The 26,411-nt window shown below is 39.1% G+C and overlaps 2 protein-coding genes across 2 annotated transcripts; one reads left to right on the forward strand and one right to left on the reverse strand.

Annotated features, from left to right (window-relative positions):
* On the forward strand, positions 1–16,649 carry LOC139939618 (protein O-mannosyl-transferase 2-like). Its single transcript, XM_071935657.1, has 19 exons — positions 1–168; positions 1,517–1,601; positions 2,256–2,360; positions 2,675–2,783; positions 3,561–3,738; positions 4,419–4,512; positions 4,864–4,970; positions 5,503–5,585; positions 5,999–6,108; positions 6,606–6,733; positions 8,365–8,443; positions 9,073–9,224; positions 10,075–10,163; positions 10,596–10,672; positions 11,499–11,570; positions 12,181–12,346; positions 12,581–12,721; positions 13,691–13,802; positions 15,053–16,649. The coding sequence occupies exons 1-19, from the start codon at positions 26–28 to the stop codon at positions 15,153–15,155; spliced, it is 2,133 nt and encodes a 710-aa protein (XP_071791758.1). The 5' UTR covers positions 1–25; the 3' UTR covers positions 15,156–16,649.
* Positions 16,650–16,701: 52 nt separating this feature from the next.
* LOC139947098 (neuroglobin-like) lies at positions 16,702–24,493 on the reverse strand. The gene is made up of 3 exons (XM_071944940.1): positions 23,753–24,493; positions 22,234–22,465; positions 16,702–20,175 (listed from the first exon to the last, which is right to left on the reverse strand). The coding sequence occupies exons 1-3, from the start codon at positions 23,917–23,919 to the stop codon at positions 20,050–20,052; spliced, it is 525 nt and encodes a 174-aa protein (XP_071801041.1). The 5' UTR covers positions 23,920–24,493; the 3' UTR covers positions 16,702–20,049.
* Between the last annotated feature and the right edge of the window lie 1,918 nt (positions 24,494–26,411).

Consider the following 26,411-nt stretch of genomic DNA (forward strand, 5'->3'; position numbering starts at 1 on the left):
TTTTCAGTCTGCTCTGCTGGAAATAATGGCATTGCATACAAAAAAGACAAAAATTGGCAGAGAATATTCCAGTAATTCATCCTTTCACCGATTGCTGGCATTATTAGCTGTGTCTGCAGTTTCTTTAATGACAAGATTCTACAAACTGAACGAACCTGAACATGTTTGGTAAGTTAAAAAGTCTCTCATTGTCTCCCCCTCTCAACTCAACATCAGTGTGTGTAGTACAGTCGTTTGACCAGTTCTGGATCACTTTTTGAATTCACATTGTTTTTTGTTGCAATCTCTTTGATATCTTAAACAATATTGTTTTATTAGTTTACCTAAAAATGACATAAAACTCACCAGACAAAAAAATATAAATTCTTTTGAAGAGGCTTTGAGTAAAGTATCGTCACCAGTTTGACCAGTTCAGGAGCAGTTGAATCTATTCTGAATCAGTAGAGTGCCCTTTATTGCAAACCCATACTATACTCCCATTCATAAAACTGTCTCTCAAGGACACGAAACTTCAGAGGTGTGTTGGCATGGACTTAGACTTCCTTTCTTTAGTGAATGTCATGCAAGTTTCTTCAATAGCAGCCCCAGTCAGCTGGGTCCCAGTCAACTCTGTCCCAAGTCAACTTGGTCCCAAGTCAACTCGGTCCCAAGTCAACTCAGTCCCAAGTCAACTCGGTCCCAAGTCAACTCGGTCCCAAGTCAACTCGGTCCCAAGTCAACTCGGTCCCAAGTCAACTCGGTCCCAAGTCAACTTGGTCCCAAGACAGGGAAGCTTTGCACGGGCCTGGGCGCGGGGAACCCCAACCCAAGTTATTTGAACAGTATTATATTTATTTTTTATTTTCGACCAAACATTAATTTCCTTAATAGTTTTAGTTTTTTAATTACTAGATTTTTGAAATTATTTTTTATTCAAAGTTGGTTTGAAAGATTTATTCATAATTTAACCAAACATTAATTTCCTTTCTTTATTTTTATATAATTATGTCATTCGTACTGTTTTTATATTACTTAATTTTAATTTGAGTTCTTCAACGTACTTTTAAAGCCGGCAGGGTCAGTGGCCGTGTGATAAAGGCCTTTATGGCATGGCAAAGACCCTGCAAGATTTTAAACGGACGCTGAAGAACAAGAACTCTTTTATATCCATTCATAAGTGCCCTTTTGTTAAAAAAACATAAACAAATACAGTTATAGACACTTTAACAATTGAAAATTCAAGGTTTGAATTTTTTTTCCCAAATCTTTGTGAAGAATCTGTTCAAGGCGCGTGGGTTGTGTGTACGTGCGCGCGCTTAGATTACGCGCTGATAGCTATGATTTGCACATTCCTCGTGATAATCCTGTGCGCCCGACATGCGGAAGTTAGCTCAGTGGGCATAAACAAAAAGTTTAACATGTGTTTTGCGCTATATAAGAATCGTTAATTATTATTTAACATGTAGAGACCTCAGCAGTGGCACACATTAAACATTTCAAAGCACACATTTTATTTTCACATTATCTTTTTTGACAGTTGGGATGAGACACACTTTGGTAAAATGGCAAGTTACTACATCAACAGGTTGTTCTTCTTTGATGTCCATCCACCACTTGGAAAGGTAATGATTTCTCCTGAAAACTTATAAAAAGAATAAAAGTCTTATTAAAGCCATTGGACCCTTTCGGTACAGATAAAAAAAAAAAAATTCACAGATTTACAAATAATTTACAGGGTTTACAAAAGGTAATGGTGAAAGACTTCTCTTGAAATATTAGTCCATGAAATGCTTTACTTTTTGAGAAAACGGTAAAACAATATAAATTCTCGTTAACGAGAATTACGGATTTGCTATAAACACATGTCATCACGGCGAAACGCGCGAAAACAGGAGTGGGTTTTCCCGTTATTTTCTCCCGACTCCGATGTCCGATTAAGCCTAAATTTCCACAGGATTGTTATTTTATATATAAGTTGTGATACACGAAGTGTGGGACTTGGACAATACTGTTTACCGAAAGTGTATAATGGCTTTAAAATATTGCTTAGTAAAAACAGTCTGAGTTTACCAAGTAAGGTGTTGTGCTAATAACTATTTTGAGTAATTACCAATAGTGTCCACTGCCTTTAAATACATGTAGCGCACATTTTAAGCTGTTTTTGATGTACCAACACACAGTCTGAATTGAGGCCGTTTTAGTTGGCACAGGACACTGCAACGGTTTACTTTTACTCACCTTTTCCACCTTTGTGTCATTTTGTTGCATCCTTCTAGATGCTGATTGGTCTGTCTGGCGCCTTGTCTGGATACGATGGCAGGTTTTCATTTGAGAACCCAGGACAAGAATACAATGATACGAACTACATGGGAATGAGAGCTGTAAGTAAACAACCTTCAGACAATTATTCAGACAAAATAATCTCCCATCTTTATAACAAATCAGCTTTTGGACAGAAAATTACACAACTTTTTTTCAAGGTTTTTACAAAAGTATGACCCTACATTGAAATCAGAGTCATTGCATGACGTGCGCAGCAAGACAGCCAAATGTTTGCTTACCTTTTTTTCCTTTAGAACACAGTAAAACTAGCCTCTTCCTGAGCAAACTGTGGAGGAGGCACGGTTAAAAATTGTCCATACTGAAAAGGTTGTGTTTAATATTTCATGGTGTGATCCTATTCTTCTATTTTCAGTTTTGTGCCGTACTAGGTTCAGCAGTGGCTCCTCTTTCCTTCCTTACAGTGTTGGAATTAACTCAGTCCATCCAAGCTGGAATCATGGCAGCGTCTTTGATTATATTTGGTGAGTGAACGAAAACACACACCCAGTCATGACATGGGCTCACTGTTATTCTATAATTTATGTCCGCACAGTTTTGTGTACAGTGTTTTCATTAGGTGTAAAGAACAAAGCAATATCCGCAGAGTGACTGCAACACAGTGCTATGTGTCTTTTATTAAAATATTTTCTACCTCGTGGAGACCGAGAACAAAACACAATAGGGAAAACAAAAGATCTCCATATAGGGAATTCTTAAGACTGGGGTGTGTCACAAGGACTATTGTGTACAAAGTTTGTTACATGTACAGTACAGTAACTACAGGGAAAGAACAAAGGAAAGAACCAAAGATGTGCCCGCGGGGATGTACAAAATATAATGGGTGTGGGTTTGTATGGCGTACCCTCCTAGAACATTTTTCAATAGGGACAATAAGTCCTCACTAGTCGGTTCTTTGTTTTCATGGGTCCTCACTAGTCATTTGTGTACTTGTTTTAATACAGAAAGTACAATAGGTGTCCTTCAATGAATTGGTCAAACACGACTGTGTGGGTTTAAAGGTGTGATCCAGGTTTTGCCAGAGTGAGGACATCCTTGCTTCAATTCCCTGTACAAAACCAATGATTACATGGTTGATGGAACACAGTGGTTTCTTCGGTTTACACCATTTACAAACATGCGTAGGTGTGTTGGGGTGAGGTTTGTTGGGGTGGGGTGTGGGAGGGGAACCTTTAGGAGTCGCCTGAACTTTGAAAGGTTCCTTAGTCAAAATTTAACACTGCTGTAATCTTCATTGACAGATACTGGTTGCCTGACATTGTCCCAGTACATCCTTCTGGATCCCATCTTACTGTTCTTCATTATGACGTCTACCTACTGCTTGGTGATGTTTCTTCATTCCCAGTCTTCCAAACCTTTCAAGCTAGCCTGGTGGCTCTGGATGGCAGCTACAGGCATCTCATTGGCGTGTGCATTCAGGTAACAGTACCTTCCAATGTGTTACATGTGTTACTTAATAATACGCACTTTCTTTACTCCCGATGGGGCATCTCAAAGCACGGAACACTTAGGTGAACCCCCTTCTCTTTTTGATAAGGGCACTTGGTTCTGTGCATTACACAACCTACGGCTTTACGTCACGTCCGAAGGGCGCAGCAATAATTTGTCTTGCTTAAAGGCAGTGGACACTTTGGGTAATTACTCTAAAAAATTATTAGCATAAAACCTTACTTGGTAACAATTAATGGGGAGAGGTTGATAGTGTAAAACATTGTGAGAAACGGCTTCCTCTAAAGTGACGTAGTTTGCGAGAAAGAAGTAATTTTCCAGGAATTTGATTTTGATACCTCAGATTTAGAATTTGATGTCTCAAAATCAGGCATCTGAAAGCACACAACTTCGTGTGACAAGGATGTTTTTTCTTTCATTATTTCAACTTCGACGACCAATTGAGCTCAAATTTTCACAGGTTTGTTATTTTATGCATATGTTGAGAGACACAGTAAGAAGACTGGTCTTTGACAATTGCCAATAGTGTCCAGTGTCTTTAAGGACACAAGTGTTCTAACCATGACTCAAGCCATCAATTCAATTGGCTGCATTTAGAAGAATCAAATCAAAATTTGTTTATTTATTTGTTGTTGTTTTTATCCAAACAGTGTTAAATTTGTTGGTCTATTTGTGATTCTCCTTGCTGGATTGATGACTATGAAGGACCTGTGGAGGTTACTTGGAGATCTTTCCCTCTCAAAGGTGGGAACATTTTTATAGAAAATCACATTTGTATTTTAATACATTTGATTTCTCACGCAGTTTTATTGTAATGATAAACCTTCTCAATTGCCCCTAACTTTTTTAAATGACTAGCAATTAGGACCAGTTTGCTGAATGTTTTTACTAGTCTGGACCGGTCCATGTTTCAAATTAATGCTTTTTAATCAGCAATCATGAGTTCTGAATGTGCCCAACGGTTGCCATACCATTTACCTCCAACAATTGTATGGTGGTTGTTGTTTGAAGAGTAGAAACATAGCATATTTGCACCACTGTAAAGACTTACATTGAATCAGGATTTCTCTGTGTTGTTTCTTCATTCTCCCGCAGACAACTCTCTTTTACCATCTCCTCTCCAGAGCTTCCTGCCTGATCTTTCTCCCAATGCTGATCTACCTTATTGGTTTTGCAGTGCATTTAAAGGTGCTTAACCAAAGGTAAAACACAGTTTGCCTCTTAACAGTTAAAATGATCAAGTCAATGAGCTGCTATAGACTCATTGCATATGACGTCACACTCTCAAAAAGGAGGCAGGTCATTGGACAACAATAGCTGTTCTCTATGTGACAAACAGGCTCGCGACCGTAGCGTATATGTTGCGTTTTGCGTTATGCAAGGGGGAGCTATTGACTTCTTACACAATACAGAACACGCCTCACAACAATGCGCGTAATTTGGGGTGTCAACTCTCTTTTGTGCATGTTTGTATGTTTGAAAATTGTAATAATTATACAGACATACAAGATTTCATTATTTTTGGGTTGAACAACAAATAATACTGAAAGATCTCTTAAGGGTAAAACAGCAGTCTGTAACTGTTTATCCCTTGACTTTGATGAAGATAATGTGTTTTTTGTGTGATTTGTTTTTATAACTTCAACTCAAGTCTAAGTTGGACACAGCTCTGTGGTATAATTTGCTATTTGAATCTTTTGTAATGTGTTTGCGTCATTTCTTGTTTCCTACCAGTGGGAATGGAGACGCACATTTCAGTTCCTACTTCCAATCCAGTCTTCTTGGCAACAGTCTCTACAATGCATCAATGCCCAAAGGTAAGGGATTTTTTGAACCATAAGAACGTTCTCATTAGTTCTGATAAGTACTCCTATGGGTGCTCATGAACCATTCCTTTGGTCTTCTGGAATGTTCCGTTGCCTGTGCACTTTGCAAAGTAGCCATGCAAGACTAACACTGCATTTAAAACTCTCAATTGTAATGCACAGTTTTTTTGTAGCTTTCTAGTAGAGCTTTGTTACATGATAACAGATATGTAAGTCAGAACACGAAACAGAAGAGGGAGCGAACACGGATTTTCATTTTTGCGGCTAGATTTTGCATTTGGCTCCATTATAACCTTTGTATCAGTTAAATGTTCCATGGGAAAAATAAAACAGAAACAAAATCAATACATGAAACTGAAAAAGGGCTAACTAAAGCATTACTTGATTTTCATTTTTGGGTCTAGATATTGCATACGGCTCCATTATAACCTTGAGGAATCACCGTGTAGGAGGTGGACTTCTTCACTCCCATCCTCATCTCTATCCAGAAGAGTTAGGACCCAAACAACAACAGGTATGCATGAATATGTATGTATGCTGTGATTGGTCAATATGCAATTGGTTGGAGCTCAGTCTTTTGACGTCCAAAATGGTGGAAATAGAAGACTTGCATTTCTTGGAGGTGCATTTGGCATCTGCAAGGGGTCAAATTTTTTTGTAAAAAAAAAATTCAGCCTATTTTATATGAAAAGAACTGTGGTTTCAACTCGACGTTTCGATCAGTGTGCTCTTTTTTTCTCCAGAATACGATCAGAGCAGACTGATCCAAACGTCATTTCAGAACCACCCCAACTCATTAGAGATAGTCATTAAATGGTGTTTCTGCAAACCTTTCCATATCATAATCCACCATGCAAAGTTTCAAATCCTACTCGGCCTTATATTATTGTTTAATAGATTTTAATCACAATCAAGATCAGTGTGAACAATCTTCAATAAACCTTTGACATTCATAATTTTTTTGTTTGATTTCGTTTGATGTTACCGCGTCTGTCGTTTTCTTTTCAATAGATCACAACTTATTCCCACAAAGATGAGAATAACCAGTGGCTTGTTAAGAGATCTGATGTTGAGCTCAATCCAGCCCGACCAGTACAGTTTGTCACCCATGGGGATTTTGTACGCTTAGAACACATCAGGTAAAGTCACCCTCTTTCAGTTTGATAACAATACCATCTCAAGTAGTGCAGCCCCCGATTTCACGAAACTCATCGCAAGTAGCGACGCATCGTAGGGTTTGTGATGCGTCGCAGACCTATAAGACACGTCGCGGCTGCGACGAGTTCCGCAACTTACGACATGTAACCGGTCGCAACTTGGACTTGTGACGCGTCGCAGCCCTTCGTGAAATCGGGGGCTGGTCAGAGACAACTTTAATCAAATAGCTCCTGTTCACCAAACTTTGTTTTGCCAAGAACGAGGCCCATCATTTTGCTGATAAGAGCCTTCTCAGTCTATGGGTTCAAATTCTGAAATAAATTTCCAAATCACACCAGGGACACAACATTTTCATACTAGCATATTCACATTAAGGACGCCATTTTAGTATTGGCGCATAATGCTTTTGTTTAATTAATGGACTTGACAAACATGCATAGCCACTGAAATGAATATTCTAAAGGCCTCTTAAGTTTTGTATCAGAAGCGGGCAATTTTAAAATGGCTGCCAAAGTTAAGGCCACCACAGGCCAATTCGGAGTTCTCTAAAATCTCATTCTTCAGTATCAAGTACATGTGTGCCAAGTTTCATGCTTTTACAAAAAAGTGCATGATTCTGTCATGTTATAGCAGTTATCCGCTGGACTACAAGAATGGTTACCAAATATATAGCCTTTAAAGACACTGGACACACTTTTGGTAATTGTCAAAGACCAGTCTTCTCACTTGGTGTATCTCAGCATATGCACAAAACAACAAAGCTGTGAGAATTTGACCTCAATCGGTCATAAAAGTTGCAAGATAATACTGGAACAAAAAACACCCGTGTCACACAAAGTTGAGCGATTTTAGACGCTTGCATTCAGGACCTCAAAATCTAATTCTGAGGTCTCACAATCAAATTCAAATATTTTAGTGGAAAAATACTTCTTTCTCAAAGACTACGTTACTTCAGAGGGAGCTGTCTCTGAAAACATTTTTATGCTATCAACAGCTCTTTATTTCTTGTTACCAAGGAAGATTTTATGCTAACAATTTATTTGAGTAATTACCAAAAGTGTCCAGTGCCTTTAGACACTGCTGATTGTATAGACGATGTGACCTGTGACATCACATGTTTGCAAAAGAGCCACAGAGCCTGGACTTCTTGCAGGCAAGATTTGAGTACAACCTAATGGAAGAAACATAAAATCGTATATATTTTGTGGGGATTGCACTGTCTAATTCTTATCAACTTTTGATATGATGAAAGGGGGCACATCTCAAAACTTGTTCAGCTTTTACTTTCATAATTCTTGGATTTATTTGGAAATTATGACACAAAAAGTCAACTTTCCCATATGACCTGTGCAGTATTGTGCATGCCAGAATACTCAAAGATTCTACAAGGTAACACTTTTTTGTAAAAAAAGTTCATATGGTCTATTGTATCATTTCCATTCTCAAAACAGGACAGTTCTTTTCAGAACTGAGAAGTCTCCGGAACCTCCGATTATCTACTCCACGGCAGTAGAATAAAGCAAGACAGTTCCATAAGAACAACTCTACCTTGCAAGTAGATACACACATGGTGTTACCGCAAACCAAATATACATTTCCATTCTCATTGTAGGACTGGTAGGAATCTACACAGCCATGCTGAACCGGCTCCTATATCCAGGGATCATTACCAGGTGTCTGCCTATGGCATTGTGAGTTCAGTGAAATTATAATCATCTTTCCCTAATGCTGACTTTGCTTTTTCCCAGGACTGCCCCTATACCCCTCTCCTAACTTTATGTTTTAGATTTTTTTATCAGTCCGTTTATATTTATAATTTTTTTGTGTGTAACAGCTTCATGACATTTGGCCTGGTTCTTAAAAAAAAAAGAGCATTACCTGGATAACAGAATAAAGCTTAAACAGCAGTACAAACTCACTGTATGACCAGTCAACACTTTTTTAAAACTCACAATAACTTTAAAAAGTGGAGTGTCATGGCCGAGCGGTCAAGGTCAGTAGACTCAATTTCTGTAATTTACAGAATATGGGTCTGAATTCTGGCGTTTCAGTTGCGACATTTCTGTTCTTGAGCAAGGCTCTTTATCCTAACTGCTTCTCTCCACCCAGGAGTAAAAATGGGTAACGGAAACAGCTGGGGAGTAACATGCGATGGACTGGCATCCTGTCAAGTGGGAACAGACATATTTTCAGTCGTTTAATGCCAATGGATATAAACACCCCCCTGGTGTGCCATATTGTTTGATGAGCCATATTGGCTCGGGACAGACTTTACTTTTTTACAAACCTCCCGTCTCTTCTTCTTCTCCTCATTGCTCAGAACGGCACAGGTGACATGAATGATATATGGAGGGTTGAGATGGTCAGACAGACAGTCGGATCAAGGGTTAGGACTGTCTTCTCTCAGATCAAACTCATCCATTACAGGAGAGAATGTGTACTCTATACTTCTGGTGAACAACTCCCTAAATGGTGAGTGCCCCTGCTATAGACCTATATCGACCAGACGCAAAATTCGGATATCCCAAAATTCCATCACCGGTTGCAAAAGTTGACCGATTACAAAAAGCCACCACTGATCCCTAAAGTTGACTGATTGCAAAAAGCCACCATTGATCCCTAAAGTTGACTGATTGCAAAAAGCCACTACCGATCACTAAAGTTGACTGATTGCAAAAAGCCACCACCGATCACTAAAGTTGACCGACTGCAAAAAGCCTCATCACCGACCACTAAAATTGACCACTGATTGCAAAAAGCCATCACCGGTCGTGAATATGCATGATCGATCGCTAATACCATCACCGATCATGTATATATGCATGGCCGATCGCTAAAATGGACCACCAATCGTTTTTTGTCACTGATTGCTAAAGTTGATCACTGATCGCATAGGACCACCACTGATGACAAATTTGATCACCGGTTGCAAAAGACCATCACCGATGATTAAATGCCTCTTTGGCGTTCCATACGTCTATGCCCCTATTGATACATCTCAATACATGATTACTGCTTTTTCTATTTCACCTTTTTCATTTCAAATCCCTTCCAATAAGCATGATCTCTCAGCTGTTCAGCTGATTTCCTCATTTTAGGTCTTTCTGCTGTGCCTTTGGAAGTTGAAAAATACAGTACAAAGCCTTGCTGTGAGTGGCACTTTTCTCTCCCCCCCCCCTCTTTTGTTTTGGTGTGGGCGGGGGTAAGCTACAACTCCATGCCTGTTGTGGCCCCTAAGCTTTTACCATTCACTTTAGTAGCAACTACATTGTGTACAGGATCTGTAGATTGAATTGAAATTAATTTTTCTTCTGTTGACTAGGGGATGGGAACAGCAAGAGGTAACCTGTAATCCCGATCCAAGAGATTCTAACGATCTATGGAATGTGGAAGATCATACTAACCCAAGATGTAAGTAATCTTCATAGAGATGTAACCTAGAAGAGACTGAGTACAATAGTGTCTGAGCAAGTACATTGGGGAAATTTCATGCATGCAGCCATTTTGGCCGAGCGAAGTATAGACTGCAAGTACATTGTTATCAAGTGCTTGTGCTTTTGGTGCTTTTTGAAACATCATTCAATTGTTATTTGATTTCTTTTTACGCACTTTATGGTTAATGCTTTAGTTGTAAGGCCCTATAAAAGTTTAGGGCTATAAATTGTTTCAGATGAAATATATGATAAGGTAAACATTTTGTTGTTTTAACATTCTTCATATGTTGTCGTGACCCTTGACCCCCGAAATAATGTTCAGCCAGGATTGTGACACCACTCTATTAGATTGCAGTACATGTACTTGTACTTTCCTAATTTGTGATGTTATGTGTACTTATTTTCACAGTGCCCAACATCAGTTTTGAGGTCCTCGCTCCATCTTTTTGGGAGAAATTTTTAGAGTCCCATGTGGTGATGCTTAAGGTGACTACAAATCTTTCTTTTTTTTCTCTCCAATACTTCTAAAAACCTTGTATGATATTTTCATCTATAATCTGTGTTGTGGGTTTTGGGGTTTTATAAATGTAGAAGAGTTTGCGGTAACACCATGTAATAACAATCTCTAAATGAGTTGGGGTGGTTCTGGAAAGAACCGTTGGGTTAACTCGACGTTTCGATCAGTATGCTCTGATCGTCTTCTGGAGGGGTTTTATCTCCTGAGTGAAGAGGTAACTCAAACTTGAAAAGGAAGAATTTTTGTTTCAGTAGCCAACTTCCTTTTTTTGGGTGACATATTTTGAGTAAAACCCTTGTATACACCGCTTGCTCTACATCACTTACAGCTACTGTGTGCACAATGTCTGCCACTTTGCGAGTCAAGTTGCAAGTAGAGATATGGTAGAGGCCCCTTGCACTGATGCCACACACTGCTACTGGGGTCGATTTCACAAAGCAATAAAATCCATCGTAAGACAAAGTTGTCAGTATCACCATTGTGATTTGCATTGTGACATCACACGTTACGAGTCCACTGCGATTAGTTTGCAGTTACGATCAATCTTGGCTCTTTGTAAAATGGGCCAGAGTCACCCATGTTCTGTCATTTTGGTAAATCAAAATGCATGCAAAGATACGGTGCATGTTTAATTTCAGGCGCGTCGCATGAAGATAAACACTGCACAGTATACAGGGAATCTGACTTTCAAATTGACACAACAAAGATTTATCGTGGGTGTTGACATAAGGTGAACTGGGTCAATATTTTCATTTTGTGTTTCTGAAATTATTTATTCCCCCTGTATTCCTGTAGGGCAATAGTGAACTCAAGCCTAAGGTAGGGGAGGTGACGTCCCGACCTTGGCAGTGGCCATTTAACTATAGGGTAAGTAGCCACAGTTAATTAATGTATGTTGGTATAATGGCAACCTCGTCCCTAGGAATGATCGATCTTGCCACTCTTTTTTTCCCCTGCATGCCTTGCTCACTCATAACTCTTAGATTTGGTTCATTAAAGTGTTCCAGAGTCTGGCACATTTTAATAAGCCTGTGGCCGATCTACTCTACACGCCTGTTAAGTTTGTTAGCTCTCAAAAAAAGCATCAAGTCAAAGAGCAACTGGTTGTTTCGCTTTCTTCTTTGATCTTGTGATATGTCTAATTCGGTTGACCATGTTAAAGAATGAATCATATGAAATGGAATCGTGTCAATATACTTGCATTTTTGACACACGCGTACCATGTTTCCTACAAGTGCTCAAAAGTTTCTATGAGGGTGTCTGCAAAGTAGTCACTTTTAAGATCCAATCAGCATTGTCTTTCAGGGCATCCCCACCATGGGTTAGCGCCGAGAGGTATCGATACGGTGGGCTGCCCATGGTAGCAAGGCTTGTATACTCACTCACTCTGTCGCCACAGGTGGGCTAAATAATGGTTATTTAACATACCCACAGTGGGCACTGTCTTACGAGTCAGTCTTTACCATTCCTTCCCCAGGGTCAGTGGTTCTCTGGGGGTCATAAATCCCCCCTGGGTATCTATCTACTTGGCAACCCAATTGTTTTCATTGGCAACCTGGCTTGCCTCGTGGTGTTTCTCCTTCTGTATGGACTCTGGTTGCTGAGTGAAAAGAAGGGATGTACAGTGACGCCAGCATTGCGAGGTAAGACTGAGATGGGAATGGAATTGGTTGGGCAGGACACCAAGGCTAAGAGTAGGCCCATGTCATTGCTCTGCTAACCATATAAGAAATAAGCACTTTATGGTGATAGAAAAAATCTTTGCTAACCTTCAGCACATCTCAAAGATTAGCAAGTAATTTTTGTGCATATACTTCCCTTCTGCACATTGGCAGGAGATGCAAACCAAATAAAACATTTATATAATCCTTTTACAGTGAGATGCCAGAAGACTTTCAGTATATGCGAGTTCTTCTTCCTGGGATGGCTCCTCCACTATGCTCCATTTTACATCATGGGGAGGGTCTTGTACTTCCATCACTACTTCCCTGCTGTTCTCTTCAACAGCATGCTCTCAGGTAAGCGACTCAAGGCCTCATGCATTTGAACACACACAAATTTGTGCAGCTAGGGTGTTTTTTCTTCCACTATTTTCTTGCTACTTCAATGACCGATGGAGCCCAATTCACAGATTCGTTAGTTTATGCATATGTTGGGATACACCAAGTGAGAATAGTGTTTGACAATTACCAAACGTGTTCAATGCCTTTGAGGATTACTCTACTGTGGGGCTCTCTATAAATCTTACCTCATTGTTGTTGTAATTTATAAAAAATAGATAGTTCCCACATGACGTAAATCGGCCATCTTTACGGGCAATTTGGAACACATAGCCATGTGTTTTGCGCGAGAAAGGCATGCAGCACGCGCAGAATTCACAAAACTCGTTGCCTGATTGGTTAGTAAACAGTGTGGTTGTGTTAATAAACTGAGCGCTTGATGCGCCTGCAAGCTTAAATGCAATTTGCCCGTAAAGATGGCGTCTATTGCAACTTATCTATATGTGTTATAATATTAATATGTAGTTCTTACAAAGATCTTCATAACACCGGGGGGGCATCTCAAAGCTTTCCTTTTTGTTTTTTGAAAGGCATGTGAAGCAATGTTTGAGATATAAGAATTGTATATTTACATAGCACTATGTCGCATTTTACAATAGGCTGTGGCGCAATCTAAAACCCATCATACATGTACATGTACATATCAGAAAATGCGGGGGTGAACCCCTTCCCTTAATAAGGATAAGTGTACTGGGTTCACTTACGCTCAGTACACAATACATGGTACCTACGGCTTACCCTCAATTCGATTGGGCAAATCAATAATGTTTAAGTGCCTTGCCTAAGGATACAAGTTTCAAGAGCCCCCACTCTGTTGATGAGAGACAGCAGAGCTTGAGTACAGTGCGCTTGACTGCATGGTTAGACATGCAAGAACACCTTAGATTTAATTGTAGTTAAAACCTGTACTTCTGTTCATCTTTGCAGGAGTGGTGTTAGATTTTATCCTCCAGTCTGTTGGGGCTTACTTCCCATCAAAAACAAAACTCAGTGTCTACAACAGCAGCATTGTTGTTGTGCTCTCTATTGTTATTCACAGGTGAGAAATTGAACACATTTTACCTATTGTTTAAAAGTTTATGCAGTACTGAGAAGAAGTTTAAATATTTGTTATGTGATTGTTTATATCAGTGAATTTAAAACATGTCTCAAAATTTGCATTTAACATACATTTTCCCTTTCTGTTTTGTATTGATATATTGATGCATTTTGTTCTTGAATTATGATATTGTTATTGATGTATGACATTTCTCTTAAAACTCACCTTTTCACTACTTTGTTTGTGATTTGGCTGTGTAATTTCTCCTTGTTTTATGTTGAATGTTATATTGATGCATTATTAAGACTGATGTATTTGACTTCATAGTATGATATTTCTCTAACAACTCACCTTTTCCAAGTTGTGTCTTTGCTTTGGCTGTTAAATTTCTTCTTCTGTTTTACACATATTGGTGCATTATTTGGCTGTCTATTCCGATGAGATATTTAACTTCATAGTATGATATTTCAAATCTGCAACTTAATTGCCTGGTATAGTCCTGGTATTGTCATTTAAGGTGATTTTATTTGGAGCTTGTAGAATCTAGTACACCTTTTACTGTGTGTAATGCATCATTGTCTGCATTTGTTATTGCTGCAGAAATCATTCATTACAGATTGATGTACAGATTCATTTATTGTTGATATGCAATGATGTCATGTTTGAAATTACGCTCAGAAAAAGTATCCAATAAAAGTGCATGCATATTTTAATGTGATATTAGAGTGTATCATAAAAAAAAATTGCACTTGGAGACGCTTTTTTAACACAATCTTTTTACACTATTAACTGCTGTTAATTGATTTTGTATGTATTTGTTATTATTTTTGTGCGTACAGAACCAAATTGATTAAAAACAAATGCAATTATTTTTCAGGATATTTTTGTATGATGTTCATATTATATTTGAAGCATTACATGTATTTACCCTGTATGCTGGAAATTATAAAATATCTGAAGTCTTATGACATGTTTTAGGTGTTAACTGCAGTTTCATTATTTTTGAAAGTTGGTTTTGCAGGCTTTGTACCAAGTGCTTAAATTCAAGCAAAACAAGGATTTTTTTTAAACTAACTTAAAGCTTTTTAGAATAATGTTTATAATAGTTAAAGCTTTACTTATCTTATGTGCAGGAAATAATGAAATATCTGTAGCTTAACTTTTGAAATGTTGAAATATGTATAGCTTAACTATACAGGTACACCTATATTAACCACAGAGTAACCATTGTGATTGTTTTGTTCTTTCAGTTTCTACCTGTTTCACCCTCTATCCTATGGGATAACACACTCATCAGGCAATGCAACGAGCAACATGGATGGTCTTCATTGGATGGACTCCTGGGAGTTTTGACCTTGCTTGCAGGTGGTCAATGGTATATCTCCTGAATAAGATTTTGTATTAATTCGGGACATTATTGCAGTCTGGGCCTTGCTGCTTAGCAGAAATTATTGACTAACAATTTTCTGCTAAGCAGAAATGAGCAGGATACCAGTCACAAATTGTACATGTGACATGGTAGTTTGGCTGGTAACCATATTTTCTGGTAAGCATATTTTTGTTATGCATAGCAATGCTATGATGATGTGTCCTTACTCCTTAAAATCAGAGACCATAGCAGCCATAAGCGGCTTGTGCCAAAATGCCTAGATCAGTCACAAGTAGCCAAAACACCGTGCCACCTGTACTCTTGTGACTCGTGTCCTACTCATGTTTGCTTAGCAGATCATTATTAAGGATAGCTTCTGCTTCAGCAGCTCAGTGAAAGTTGGCATAGCTGTTCAGTATTTAACTTTGTCTGGGCATTTAAAGCTGCCAAGCAGTTACTGTAACATTTTACAAAAAAAAACTTTAAAAAAATTTTTATACAAAACTTACCCCCCCCCCCAAAAAAAAAAAAAAAGCACACCCCCAAAACACATGTAATTTTACTGCATAGCAAAACTACATAAACAGGTTCTGATACATCTACCACATTAATTTTCCACAGAGTTCTAAATCCTAACAAAAATTTTTTATTGTTATTTTGTTTCAAATTTTATTAATGTTTGTGTATGCAGTTATCTATACTATTTTAACAGTACCAATTCCTTGATAAAAAACATGAACCAGTAATTATAAGTAGAATTCCCATCATCTATATAAATATCAAAATTCCAGTCCCTCAGTACTTAAACAAAACTGCAATACAGTAGTACTTATCATGTTTGTGAAATTTTCATACTTTTTTTTAGTAATGTTTGAAATTCATCTCTATTTGAGATGTAAAAAGCCTCATTCTTGCAAAAGTGATCCAGGTATGTAATCTTTTTATTATGTAAAATAAACAGTAAAGTTTGGCTTTTGGAATTGATCGAGTGCAGGTCAGAATTTAAAGGCTACTTTGCTGTTATGTTCTAACAAGCCATTTGTTAGAGTTAGATTTGAATAAAGTATTGTAATAATAATAGTTAGTTGTTATATAGTGCTTTTCACGCCCAAAGGGCGTCCCAAAGCGCTTCACACTATTACCCCTGGTCACTGGGCTTTAAATCATTCCTTTAACTATCTCAACTACCTGACCTTGGTAGTATACAGCCTCGTGCAACAAATGCGCTACTCGGCTAAATCTATCACAAGAACCATCTCTGCCCTCACAGAGGTACCCATTTACCCCTGGGTGGAGAGAAGCTTGTGGTTAAGTGTCTTGCTCAAGTGCACAAGAGTCACGACCGGGATTCGAACCCAAACTCTGCTGATCAAACACCAGAGCTTGAATCCTTGCCATAACAAGGTCATTTAATGACCAATAAGAAAAGTGCAAACCAATAAATGCTTTAAGTAGGGTTATTGTGTCAAACAGCAGTGCATTGGGGGGGGGGGACACCCTCTCCCCCCCCCCCCCCCCCCCCCCGCATATCAAGGCGTGGACATATATATATTTTGTAGAGAAACACTTCGCCTGGTATGATTTTCTATCCGTACCTTGAAAATGTTATGGGGGACACAGTGGTCTTGTCCACCGATTTTGTCGCCCGGATATCCCAGCAATGGAATACACGCGCTGTGAGGCCGTGGCATCAGCTTTATTTCGCTAATGGCAATCAGGGTAAGCAACAGTGCTTTGCGAAAGCTTTTTCCTCCTTTTGGGGGGACTAAGACAGGAACTTCTTATAAATTACTAATCTCGTATTTAGCCTAAAAAATAATATTTTAATATTATGAATAGAAAATCCACTATGCAGAACTAGTCTGATTGCTTTAAGAGATGTTTTAACATTGTTAAAACAACCTTTTTGTGATACTTAGGTCAATAGTTTATTGTTTATGGGGTATCCTGCCAGTTGTATTTCCTGATATATATTGTTTGCGCATTAACGTAACCAATCTGATCTGCCATTTCAGATGTAAACCGACAACCTGTGCTCAATTTCATAGAGCTGCCAAGCACAACAATTTGCTTAGCATGAAATGTCTTCCTTGATAAAAACAGGATTACCGACCAAATTTCAATTTGTTGCATATTGCTTGTTACTGGTATCGGCTGTTGTTTGCTTATCCTGAAAATCACGTGGAATCCTGTTTTGATCAAGGGAAAAATTTCATGCTTGGCAAATTGTTGTGTTTATTAGCAGCTTTTTGAAATTGGGCCCTGCTTGAAGCCTGCCGTCGATTTCACAAAGAGTTGGAACTCGTCTTATCTCGAGTTAGGACGAGTAACTCGTCCTAACTTAGGATTGATCTTAAGGTCTGCATGCTACAGTGCAGGGTTGGGACTCGTCCGAAGTCCTAAGATTAGTCTTAAGTTAGGAAGAGTTTTGTGAAATCGACGGCTGGGTAAAAAAAGTGCACGTTTTCAAAACTAATGGCGGAGACTTATAGGCAGCCAAAGTGGTGTTTTAAAAACAGGGATAATTGTCGAAAACATAACCGTTAAGTTTGAAATATTCATGGGTTGCCTGGTATGTTTATTCATAACTAAAATAAAGTACAACTTTTTTTAAATGATGTGTATCTTGAAATATATTCATCACAATAATGGATGAAATATTTATTACCAATAAATTGTATTCTGATTAAACATACATTGTTAAAGTTGTTTGTTTATAAATATATTTAACTTTTATACAAAACTACTGACCAATACTTATTGAAAAAAATATAGGAACCGTCTTGAGTCAAGACTATATGATGCTATAGGACTGTGTTTATATCCTTCAAACCAAAAATCAAAACAAGCAGTGTTATTATGCTTAACCAGGGTTGGGGAAGGTGTTTTACAAAATGCCGTAGCGAAAACGTTGGGGGCGTGACGTAGATGCACGCACGTGTGACGTAATGACTTACCAACAGCAGCTGACTGAGGCCTTTCTCAAACCTCGGCTTAGGCTCCGGCTCAGGCTCCGCGTGCTGGTACACTCAGCAATACGCGCTGAAAATGCATGTTAAAGGCCGAGCTGCGTACACAGCGCGCGGAGCCTAAGCCTGAGCCGGAGCCCAAGCCGTGGTTTGAGAAAGGCCACTGTTTTGTGACGGCTAGCTACTGCACATGTTCAGTAACTGATTTAGCGTTCACAATGTACAACCACAGGCATGATGATCATGACGAAAATACCTCTTTAAATAACATTTTTGGGGGTAAAATTATTAGATATATAACATTGGGTCCCGATGGAGCCCTCAATTCGTTGGTTATTGGTGTAGATACCAGCCTTGTTTTTGTTTACACAAAAGGTAGACCAAAAAGACACCTTTAAATTAAGCAAAGAACTATAATGTACAACAACACCTAAATTCCTTTACAAGTTTAAGACGAAGTAAGCACCATGACCTGCTTTTGTGAGGATTTTTGAATATTTACATTTACAATGAGTGACAGTGTCTTATGAATGGCTATATCAATGAAGAATATTCAATAAAACATATTTATAGAAGAATCAATTTAACAGGATTGTGGGTATCGTTTGGGTCAGTTTGCATGGGTTAAGCCTCACCGTGAGTCAAAGTACCAAGGAACGTTCAATAAACATTTTATTGAATAAAAAAATAAGACCATTAACAACGTTTATAGACGGCACTGTATGGTGTTAAAATTGACACAGTGGGTGTTGTCAAGTGTAAACACCAAACAAAGAATTACAATTTACACACCGGTGTTGAAACAACACTAGTTTCTGCCTAACCCATGGTGTTAATTTGTATTCTCTCTCAGGGTTTCTATAATGTGACAACGCACATGGTGTCAAGTTTAAAACACAAGTTTGTGCAGTGTATAGCGGAGTCCTTTGCCACCACCTTAAACAATGAATGGTTTATGAATCAAGTTCCCTCCACCATCGTTCAGTCAAGATTATTTATACCGAATCTAACACATGCCAGCTACAGTGTTAAAATGCTGAGAAGACCAATTCCTCATGTAATAAAATTGTTCATTTGTGTGGGAGTTTCAGAAGACTGGATCATTACACTCCTCATTCTCAGAAATCTAGACATAAGTCGGCGAAGCATGACATTTAAGTTAGTTTAATTTATTGGATATTGGACCTGTACAGCGAATACCAATGTAATGTTCAATATTTAATGTAAAGTAGACATTCGCTGCACAAACCTATGTGAATGGTGAATGTCCAATAGACTGTGCAAGTCTCGCGAGAAATTGAACTTCCGGGACCATTGTGGTCCCAACCTAATGGAGTTTTACGTTGGGGAGATTTTGTTATGCCAATAATTTTAGTTTAACATAAGTTATGACTCTAAAAAGTGAATATGTTCTTGGGAATGTAAAAATAAGTAATTAAAAACAGAAAAGTAAAATCAATTCAACAAATTAACGAAGAAAACTAAAGAAAAAAACTTGACCTCCAGTTTCCGGTTTACTCTAAACAATTAAGAATATTACCCAATTGACGTTCCCATTATCGCTGAACCTATGTGATGATCGCACCAATTGGACGTGATTCACAAACGGGGTGTATTAGAAAAACCATCCAGGTCGATGTCGCACAGCGATCCTCGTCCCGATAAATGTATAATTTTTACGTTAATTTAAACAAAACAATTATGTACACGAATTAAAATAATAATTATACAAAAAGTACGTTAAAAAAAAACAATCTTTAAGAATTTTTTAACAAATAACAATTTCAATACAATTTGGTTTTGTACAAAAATATACTTTTTTTCGAATTAAGTTCTCGTTTTCGCTACGTGCGAGACTTGCACAGTCTATATCCAACATCAAACTAACTTTACCACATCATTTTTGAATCTACATTTTGCCGCCCATCGTTGCAGCAACTACAGCAAACACTGCTGTCCATGCATCCAATATGTCGTCATTCAAGTCTTGGCCGTGTGCCTGCTGAAGCATGTACACAAATGCTTCCTGTAGGTACTGCATAGAGAAAGAAAAATGCAAATCAAACTCAAGCGATATAAATTTATTGTTATCCAGACTTTAAACGTTTTGTCTTTAAATTGAAGAAGATATAGAGTGGTCTCAGGTGAGGATCTTTCATTGTGGGTACCGAACAATCTGAAAGTATTCTGGAGAAATGTGAGCAGAATGCTACGAAAAAGGTGTGGTAATTTTGGTTCAAGTAATGTTTATGGTTTTATTACTTGTTTCTGTCTTTCAAGTTGTTTGTATTTTTATCTTGAGGGTGGCTACGGTCTAAATTATTTGATCTGGATTCCGGTTCCAATGAGGCCTGAACAATTTCTGGGTCATGACCCACAAAACTGTTTCAAACTGAGTTCTGAGTGAAAATCCCATTTTAACCAGTTTCCTGGTCAGCCTGTCCCAGAACTCGGTCCTGGCCCATCACAACTGGGTCAGCCTGGCCCAGCACTGGGTCAGCCTGGACCAGCACTGGGTCACCAGCACCGGGTCATTCTGCCCGGAACTCGGTCAGCCTGGCCCAGAACTCGGTCAGCCTGGCCCAGAACTGGGTCAGCCTGTTCTAGAACTGGGTCAACCTGGCCCAGAACTGGGTCAGCCTGTCCTACAACTGGGTCAACCTGGCCCAGAACTGGGTCAGTCTGGCCAAGAACTGGGTCAGCCTGTCCTACAACTGGGTCAACCTGGCCCAGAACTGGGTCAGTCTGGCCAAGAACTGGGTCAGCCTGGCCCAGAACTGGGTAAGCCTGTCACAGAACTGGGTAAGCCTGGCCCAGAACTGGGTCAGTCTGTCTTGTACTGGGTCAGGAGTGGCCCAGAATTTGGGCAGTTCCAAGAGGACCCGAATATTGGTCTATTCTGACCCATAAGGTTTACTTGTGTGCATTATGGCACTTTTCTCGGGTGTCGTCAGCATCGCTGCGTCGATGGTTTTCAGTTCCATAGCCAATGTGGGGGAGTGTTTGATTGATTGATTTAGTTTCTCTGTACGTGTCTGTCAGTGAATTTGATTTGCTTTGACATTCCCGCTTTCTTATTTGCAATAATAACTTTTCATGGAATAACAGCAGAAAATAATTACTAAAACTCTCTGTAGTAGAAATATCATACAATGAAGGTTGAAACTACCAAGGACAACCGTTCATATATTATTATAACAATAAATTCTATGTAATAACCCATGCGTTCAATCAAAAGTTTCTCCTCCAAACAGAAATAAAAGAAGACTGTTATACAATGATTTACTGGCAAATGCAGTCCCTATATAACCGTCCCATTCACAAGTTTTGAGTAAAAGTATGAGAATATTAAAAGTTTTTACAGAAAATTGGGAACTATAATCCAGACTTTTCGTGCGTGTTAGTGAATTGGTATACAGGAAGCTAGAAACCGTAGATAAAGGGTCTGTAAACGTTTGGTAGTGACTCTGAAAAATAACGGAAATAAAAACTTACGTGGTTATACAGCAACTTTGGATGGTAATGTATTTTGAGAGGGTTATTGTAAAAGATATCACTTTTTATCCCACCAAAAAATGAATATAGGAAACGTTACCGCGGTAACGCTTCTCAGATTGTGTACTCTAGTTAGGATTATTCTTTCTGCGTGCGTAAACATAGTATTCGGTCCGGAGTTTCGGCGATTTAAAAAAACAAAAGTGACCAAAGTGAACAGTTTCAAACGTTGATATTATTGTATACAACTACATTTATACGAACGGTTTCAAACCAAAAGCATACATTGCCACGAATTTGTCGCAACGAATTTGGCGCAATCCCATTATAGGGCTATACCCAGAAGAAAAATGGGCTAAGTTATTTGCGTATAGGATCAGTCATGTAACAATATTCTTTGTTGACAAAATTCCGGGTCGCAAGTTGAAAAGTGGTGATGGGTCTTTACTTTTTGTTCTCATGAAACGCATACCTTTTACGTTTAGACCCGAAGTACCGCAACGTTCTTCATTAAAAAAAGGGGGAATGCCTTTAAGAGAGACCTTGCATTTAAATGAAATCTAGGCTTATATCCCCGAAATATTATAAACTATTTTACCTCAAAATGTGCTGCTTTCACTTTCTTGGTCTTGTGTTTCGCGCCCAATTTTTCCAGCACCGGGACGATCGATTGAAGGTCGCCGAGGTTGTTCACGGCGACACCCAATGTGGTCATGACGCCCTTACAGTGCCTGAAAAACGCCGGCTTCTGGTACATCTCCTCCCTGCTGAGCCCCGCTTTGCCAAAGGAAAACAGTGGGACGAGCTCATCTGGGTGCTCGTCCAAGAGCCTGTAATGGGAAGTAGACGATTAGCTACGAAAGTAGGCACTGGACACTATGGGTAGTTACTCCAAATAATTCTCAGCATCAAAACTTAACTTGGTAACGAGAAATGGAGAGTTGTTTATAGTATACAAACTATTGTAAGAAACGGCTCCCTCTGAAGTAACGTAGTTTTTTGCGGAAGAGGTAATAATTTCTCACTCAATTTGAATCTGATAAGGCCTGAAGCCCTTTAAAGGCATCTAAAAGCACACAAAGTTGTGCAACATTGGGAGTTTTTTCTTTCTCTTGCAACTTCGATTACCAGTCCAAATTTTCACAGATGTGTTATTTTTTGCATTTTGTTTGGGGAAAAGGTGCACACACCTTTAACAACAATCACGTTGCTGGTGATTACTCTACTTGAGTACAGAATCCCACTTGTTCACTCACTGATAATAAATGATCAAACAAGTTCGGGGAAAAGTGTTTGAAAAGTGGCTGTTGGATTGTTCACTACTTTCAAGCTATAATCCCGTCCAAAATAAACTCTACCTGTCCACTTCCCCTGAAAGTACACAATCTCTCCCCGTCCCCCCGCCCGATGTTGATTGGAACGCAGAAGACCGCGCAATCAGAGCAAACATTGAAAGGGGGCATGGGGCACTGTCCTTGAGAAGTAATTGTAGGTACCGATTGTGGGGGCTAAGAACCTGCTCTAGAGTAGGCATACAGGCTTTGAATCTCCACTCCAGTATACCTCAATTAGCTTCTTCTTTTTTTTTAAATATGGCGGACACATATAGGAGTGCACTGTTTGGTTTGAGTGTATTCAGACAAAATTTGCCAAAACCAAATAGTGACGCAGCATTGTGTCCGCCATATTATATCTCAAATGGCTTACTCAATTCAATTGCTCTTTATTAGATCCCGAAAGGGCCATTAAAACGCACGAATCAGCAAACACATTGAGACATTAAAAACATTGGAAACAATACTAGGGCATAGGCCTCATTTACATACAAGATTCAATTAAAAGCGATAAATACGAAAAAATAAAATACATTTGGCTCTTTCCCTCAGAATCCGGCACTCACTGTGCAAACAGGGTTAAATATTAACTACATCGGTTAAGATAATTTCTGTTTATTAATTTAAAGCCCGGTTAAATAAACTGTTGTTATCATTCAATATAGTATAGGAAGATACACCAGAGAGATTGGTATACTGTTTGTCTCGTATCATATAGTTTGGAAACCCTTATGGGTATAGCACCGTGTGTGTAGGGCTCCGAGGGTTTAGTGGTTCACTTACCTTTTGATAAGAGTTATTCCATTCTCGTGTGATTTATCCGCAATTATTTCCCACGATTTCTGCAGCGTCTCGATCTGGTCTTTCCCAAGCGGGCCTTCATCCGCCTCATCCTCCCGGGCAAACCGCCTCTCATCCCCGATGCTGACACCTCCGTGAACACCGTCCATTTTTCACTCACGCCGTTAAAAATAAATCCCCAATGTTTAAAAATAAAAAGTACTTACTTCGGCTTTGAGGGTTGTGATGTGGGATTGGTGCTTTTATATTGCTACCCGAGCGCGTAATCACACCTGCGTGTTTGCCAGCTACTTATTTCTGGTCAGTGATCCACGAAAATGTCACCGTATCTCTAGATTCCTGTCATCCCGTGACCAATTTAAAACGAATGAGGTTTTTTTTGTCGATAGAGGGCCAATAGAATGCCATAACAAAGTTACCCACTGGTCTACTTGTTATGCCTGAACACCATGCAATGACACCTTTAACGTTGTGACGTCAGTTATGCATACTATACAGTGCCCCATTGGCAGTATAGTGTGCAGTTTAGAATATTGTCAACCACTGAGTTATGGTTTTGATTATGTTTTGGGAAGGAGTAAATTTACAAAGCTTTGTTACGTCATGCAAGTCAACAAAAGAATACATCGCACTAAAAAGGCAAACGGTATCAAGGCAAACAAAAGATAAACCCAACAGAATATGGACCTACAGGCGGGGACAGTGTGAAAGTGCGCTTGGGTAACAAAGTGGGGTCCTTGATACAGTCCTTGCACGGGGATAATTCCCACCACTGCCTTGATAGACTATCAGTTTGACGTTTTTAATCAATTAACTTTTTTTCTCCCGTTAATTATTGATGCTGTACATTGTCTGAAACTTTACGTGTCACCAGACGAGTGATGATTTGTTCTCACTGTTGAAGACATAACTCATGATTTGACACGAATTTCTGTGTGTTGGTAAATTATTCTTGTACTTAACTGTTCGTGCATCGCCCAACGGTTCACTGAAATTGAATTTTGAGGTTCAAAAGTCATGGCTGCGTTTTATACTTTCTGAGCAACATAAAGTGTTAGCGAAATGTGACATCTCCGAAGTGTCCACTGCTCCACATTCTATTGACAGTTTCCTGTTATTGTGCTACTCAATACATTTCTTTCATGTTGCCATCGGCGAAACTAGGATAAGCGTTTCTATAGGACACTTCTGGCTAATTAAAACTGTAGTTGACGCGTCTGCCTTCCCACTTTCAGCGTATGCCACTCTATTTGTTTGCTTGTATAAGATACTCTTTCGTGAGTGTAAAAACAAAAGCATAGGCTGCGTGTAAGTTGACAAATATTTTTCAAAAACAGTAAAATTTACGATATGCAAATTTTCAAATCATACCTATTAAAATTAACATTTTACTTCAGATCTCAAACGATGGGGCATGGGCATCAATTGGCGGACACGTACCCCCCCCCCCAACCCCACCCTAGACTTGACTCAAGTCCCGATCCCGCGCCATGTTTTGTGATGCTCTGCATTCCCCAACCTGTTCCTCACAATAGCTAAATTTTGACGGCAAGCGCGCACTGCTTCTATACGGCTTGTTTGCTAGTTCAAGTCTACCCCCCCCCTCAACAAAATATCACTCATGTTATGTGACGCAGTTTTACGCTGCCTGTTATACATTTACGTCCAAACGCTAGCGTTGTTACAGTATATTCAAAGTCTACTCCATGCAGTACTTAGCTACCTTCACGTTTTCGAAGGCAACCCTGCTCCCCCTCCCCAAGGAAATTGTTCCCTTACACATGACTCGGAGAAATTAGGTAATAAGAAATTATCCTCTTGATATCCCCACCCCCAATGGAACGAAGAGCGAGGGTCGGGGGAATTAAGTAAGGTTATGCAAAGTCTACACAACCAGTCCCATTATACGACTGACGCTGTAGAGACTGCCGCACTGCAATGTATTCAAATGCCCTATGGAAAAAATTCAACAATTATTATCCCATAAAACACATATAATGTACATTATATTGTTGGGTTGTACGTTGATTGCTAGATTGAACAAAATTTGTTCATTTTAATACTATCGTTCAGTTGTAGCAATGTTTGACAAAATTCCCACGAGAAACTCATTGTATGAAACCCATGCATGGTCAAAACACCGAGTCGTCCGCACAATACGTTCATGTGCCATAAAAAAAACAAGAGTTTTAAGCCATAAAGTATGCCTATAATTTCGTGTGTTTGATTTCCTTTACCCTTTCAAATTGATACTCCAATTGAACTTGAGTTTTTGAACTCGTTAACTTTCTGGGACACGGTGAATTGAACTCTCTTAATGTAACAGAGTGAAAAACCACTTGTTTTGTCCGCCATACTACTCTTGCAAACAGCCACATTGTGGACAACTCTTTTTAGAGTGAAAGACGGCTATACTTTCAACTCAATCTAGAGTGAAGTTCGTTCCAATTTCACACAAAAAAGGGTGACACAGATTGACTTTCACTCCCGAAAGAGTGAAACTGACACCACCCGGACAAAAGAGTGAATTTTTCACTCTTTTGCAGCAAGAGAGAAGGATGCAGATAAACGCGCGCCCTCTTCAGTATTGGGTGGTATTGGATCGAAAACATTGAATTTACGTCACACGCCAAAATATCTC

The sequence above is a fragment of the Asterias amurensis genome, chromosome 1, assembly GCF_032118995.1.
Source record: "Asterias amurensis chromosome 1, ASM3211899v1".
NCBI classification, from domain to species: Eukaryota; Metazoa; Echinodermata; class Asteroidea; order Forcipulatida; family Asteriidae; genus Asterias; species Asterias amurensis.

Excerpts from the sequence above, each read along its gene's own strand:
- LOC139939618 (XM_071935657.1), top strand. The coding sequence starts at position 26 with ATGGCATTGCATACAAAAAAGACAAAAATTGGCAGAGAATATTCCAGT. Across the intron at positions 2,784-3,560 it reads AGCGTCTTTGATTATATTTG|ATACTGGTTGCCTGACATTG; the intron begins GTGAGTGAACGA and ends CTTCATTGACAG. Across the intron at positions 6,109-6,605 it reads TAGGACCCAAACAACAACAG|ATCACAACTTATTCCCACAA; the intron begins GTATGCATGAAT and ends TCTTTTCAATAG.
- LOC139947098 (XM_071944940.1), bottom strand. The coding sequence starts at position 23,919 with ATGGACGGTGTTCACGGAGGTGTCAGCATCGGGGATGAGAGGCGGTTT. Across the intron at positions 22,466-23,752 it reads GGAATAACTCTTATCAAAAG|GCTCTTGGACGAGCACCCAG; the intron begins GTAAGTGAACCA and ends TTCCCATTACAG. Across the intron at positions 20,176-22,233 it reads TGAAAGCAGCACATTTTGAG|TACCTACAGGAAGCATTTGT; the intron begins GTAAAATAGTTT and ends TTCTCTATGCAG.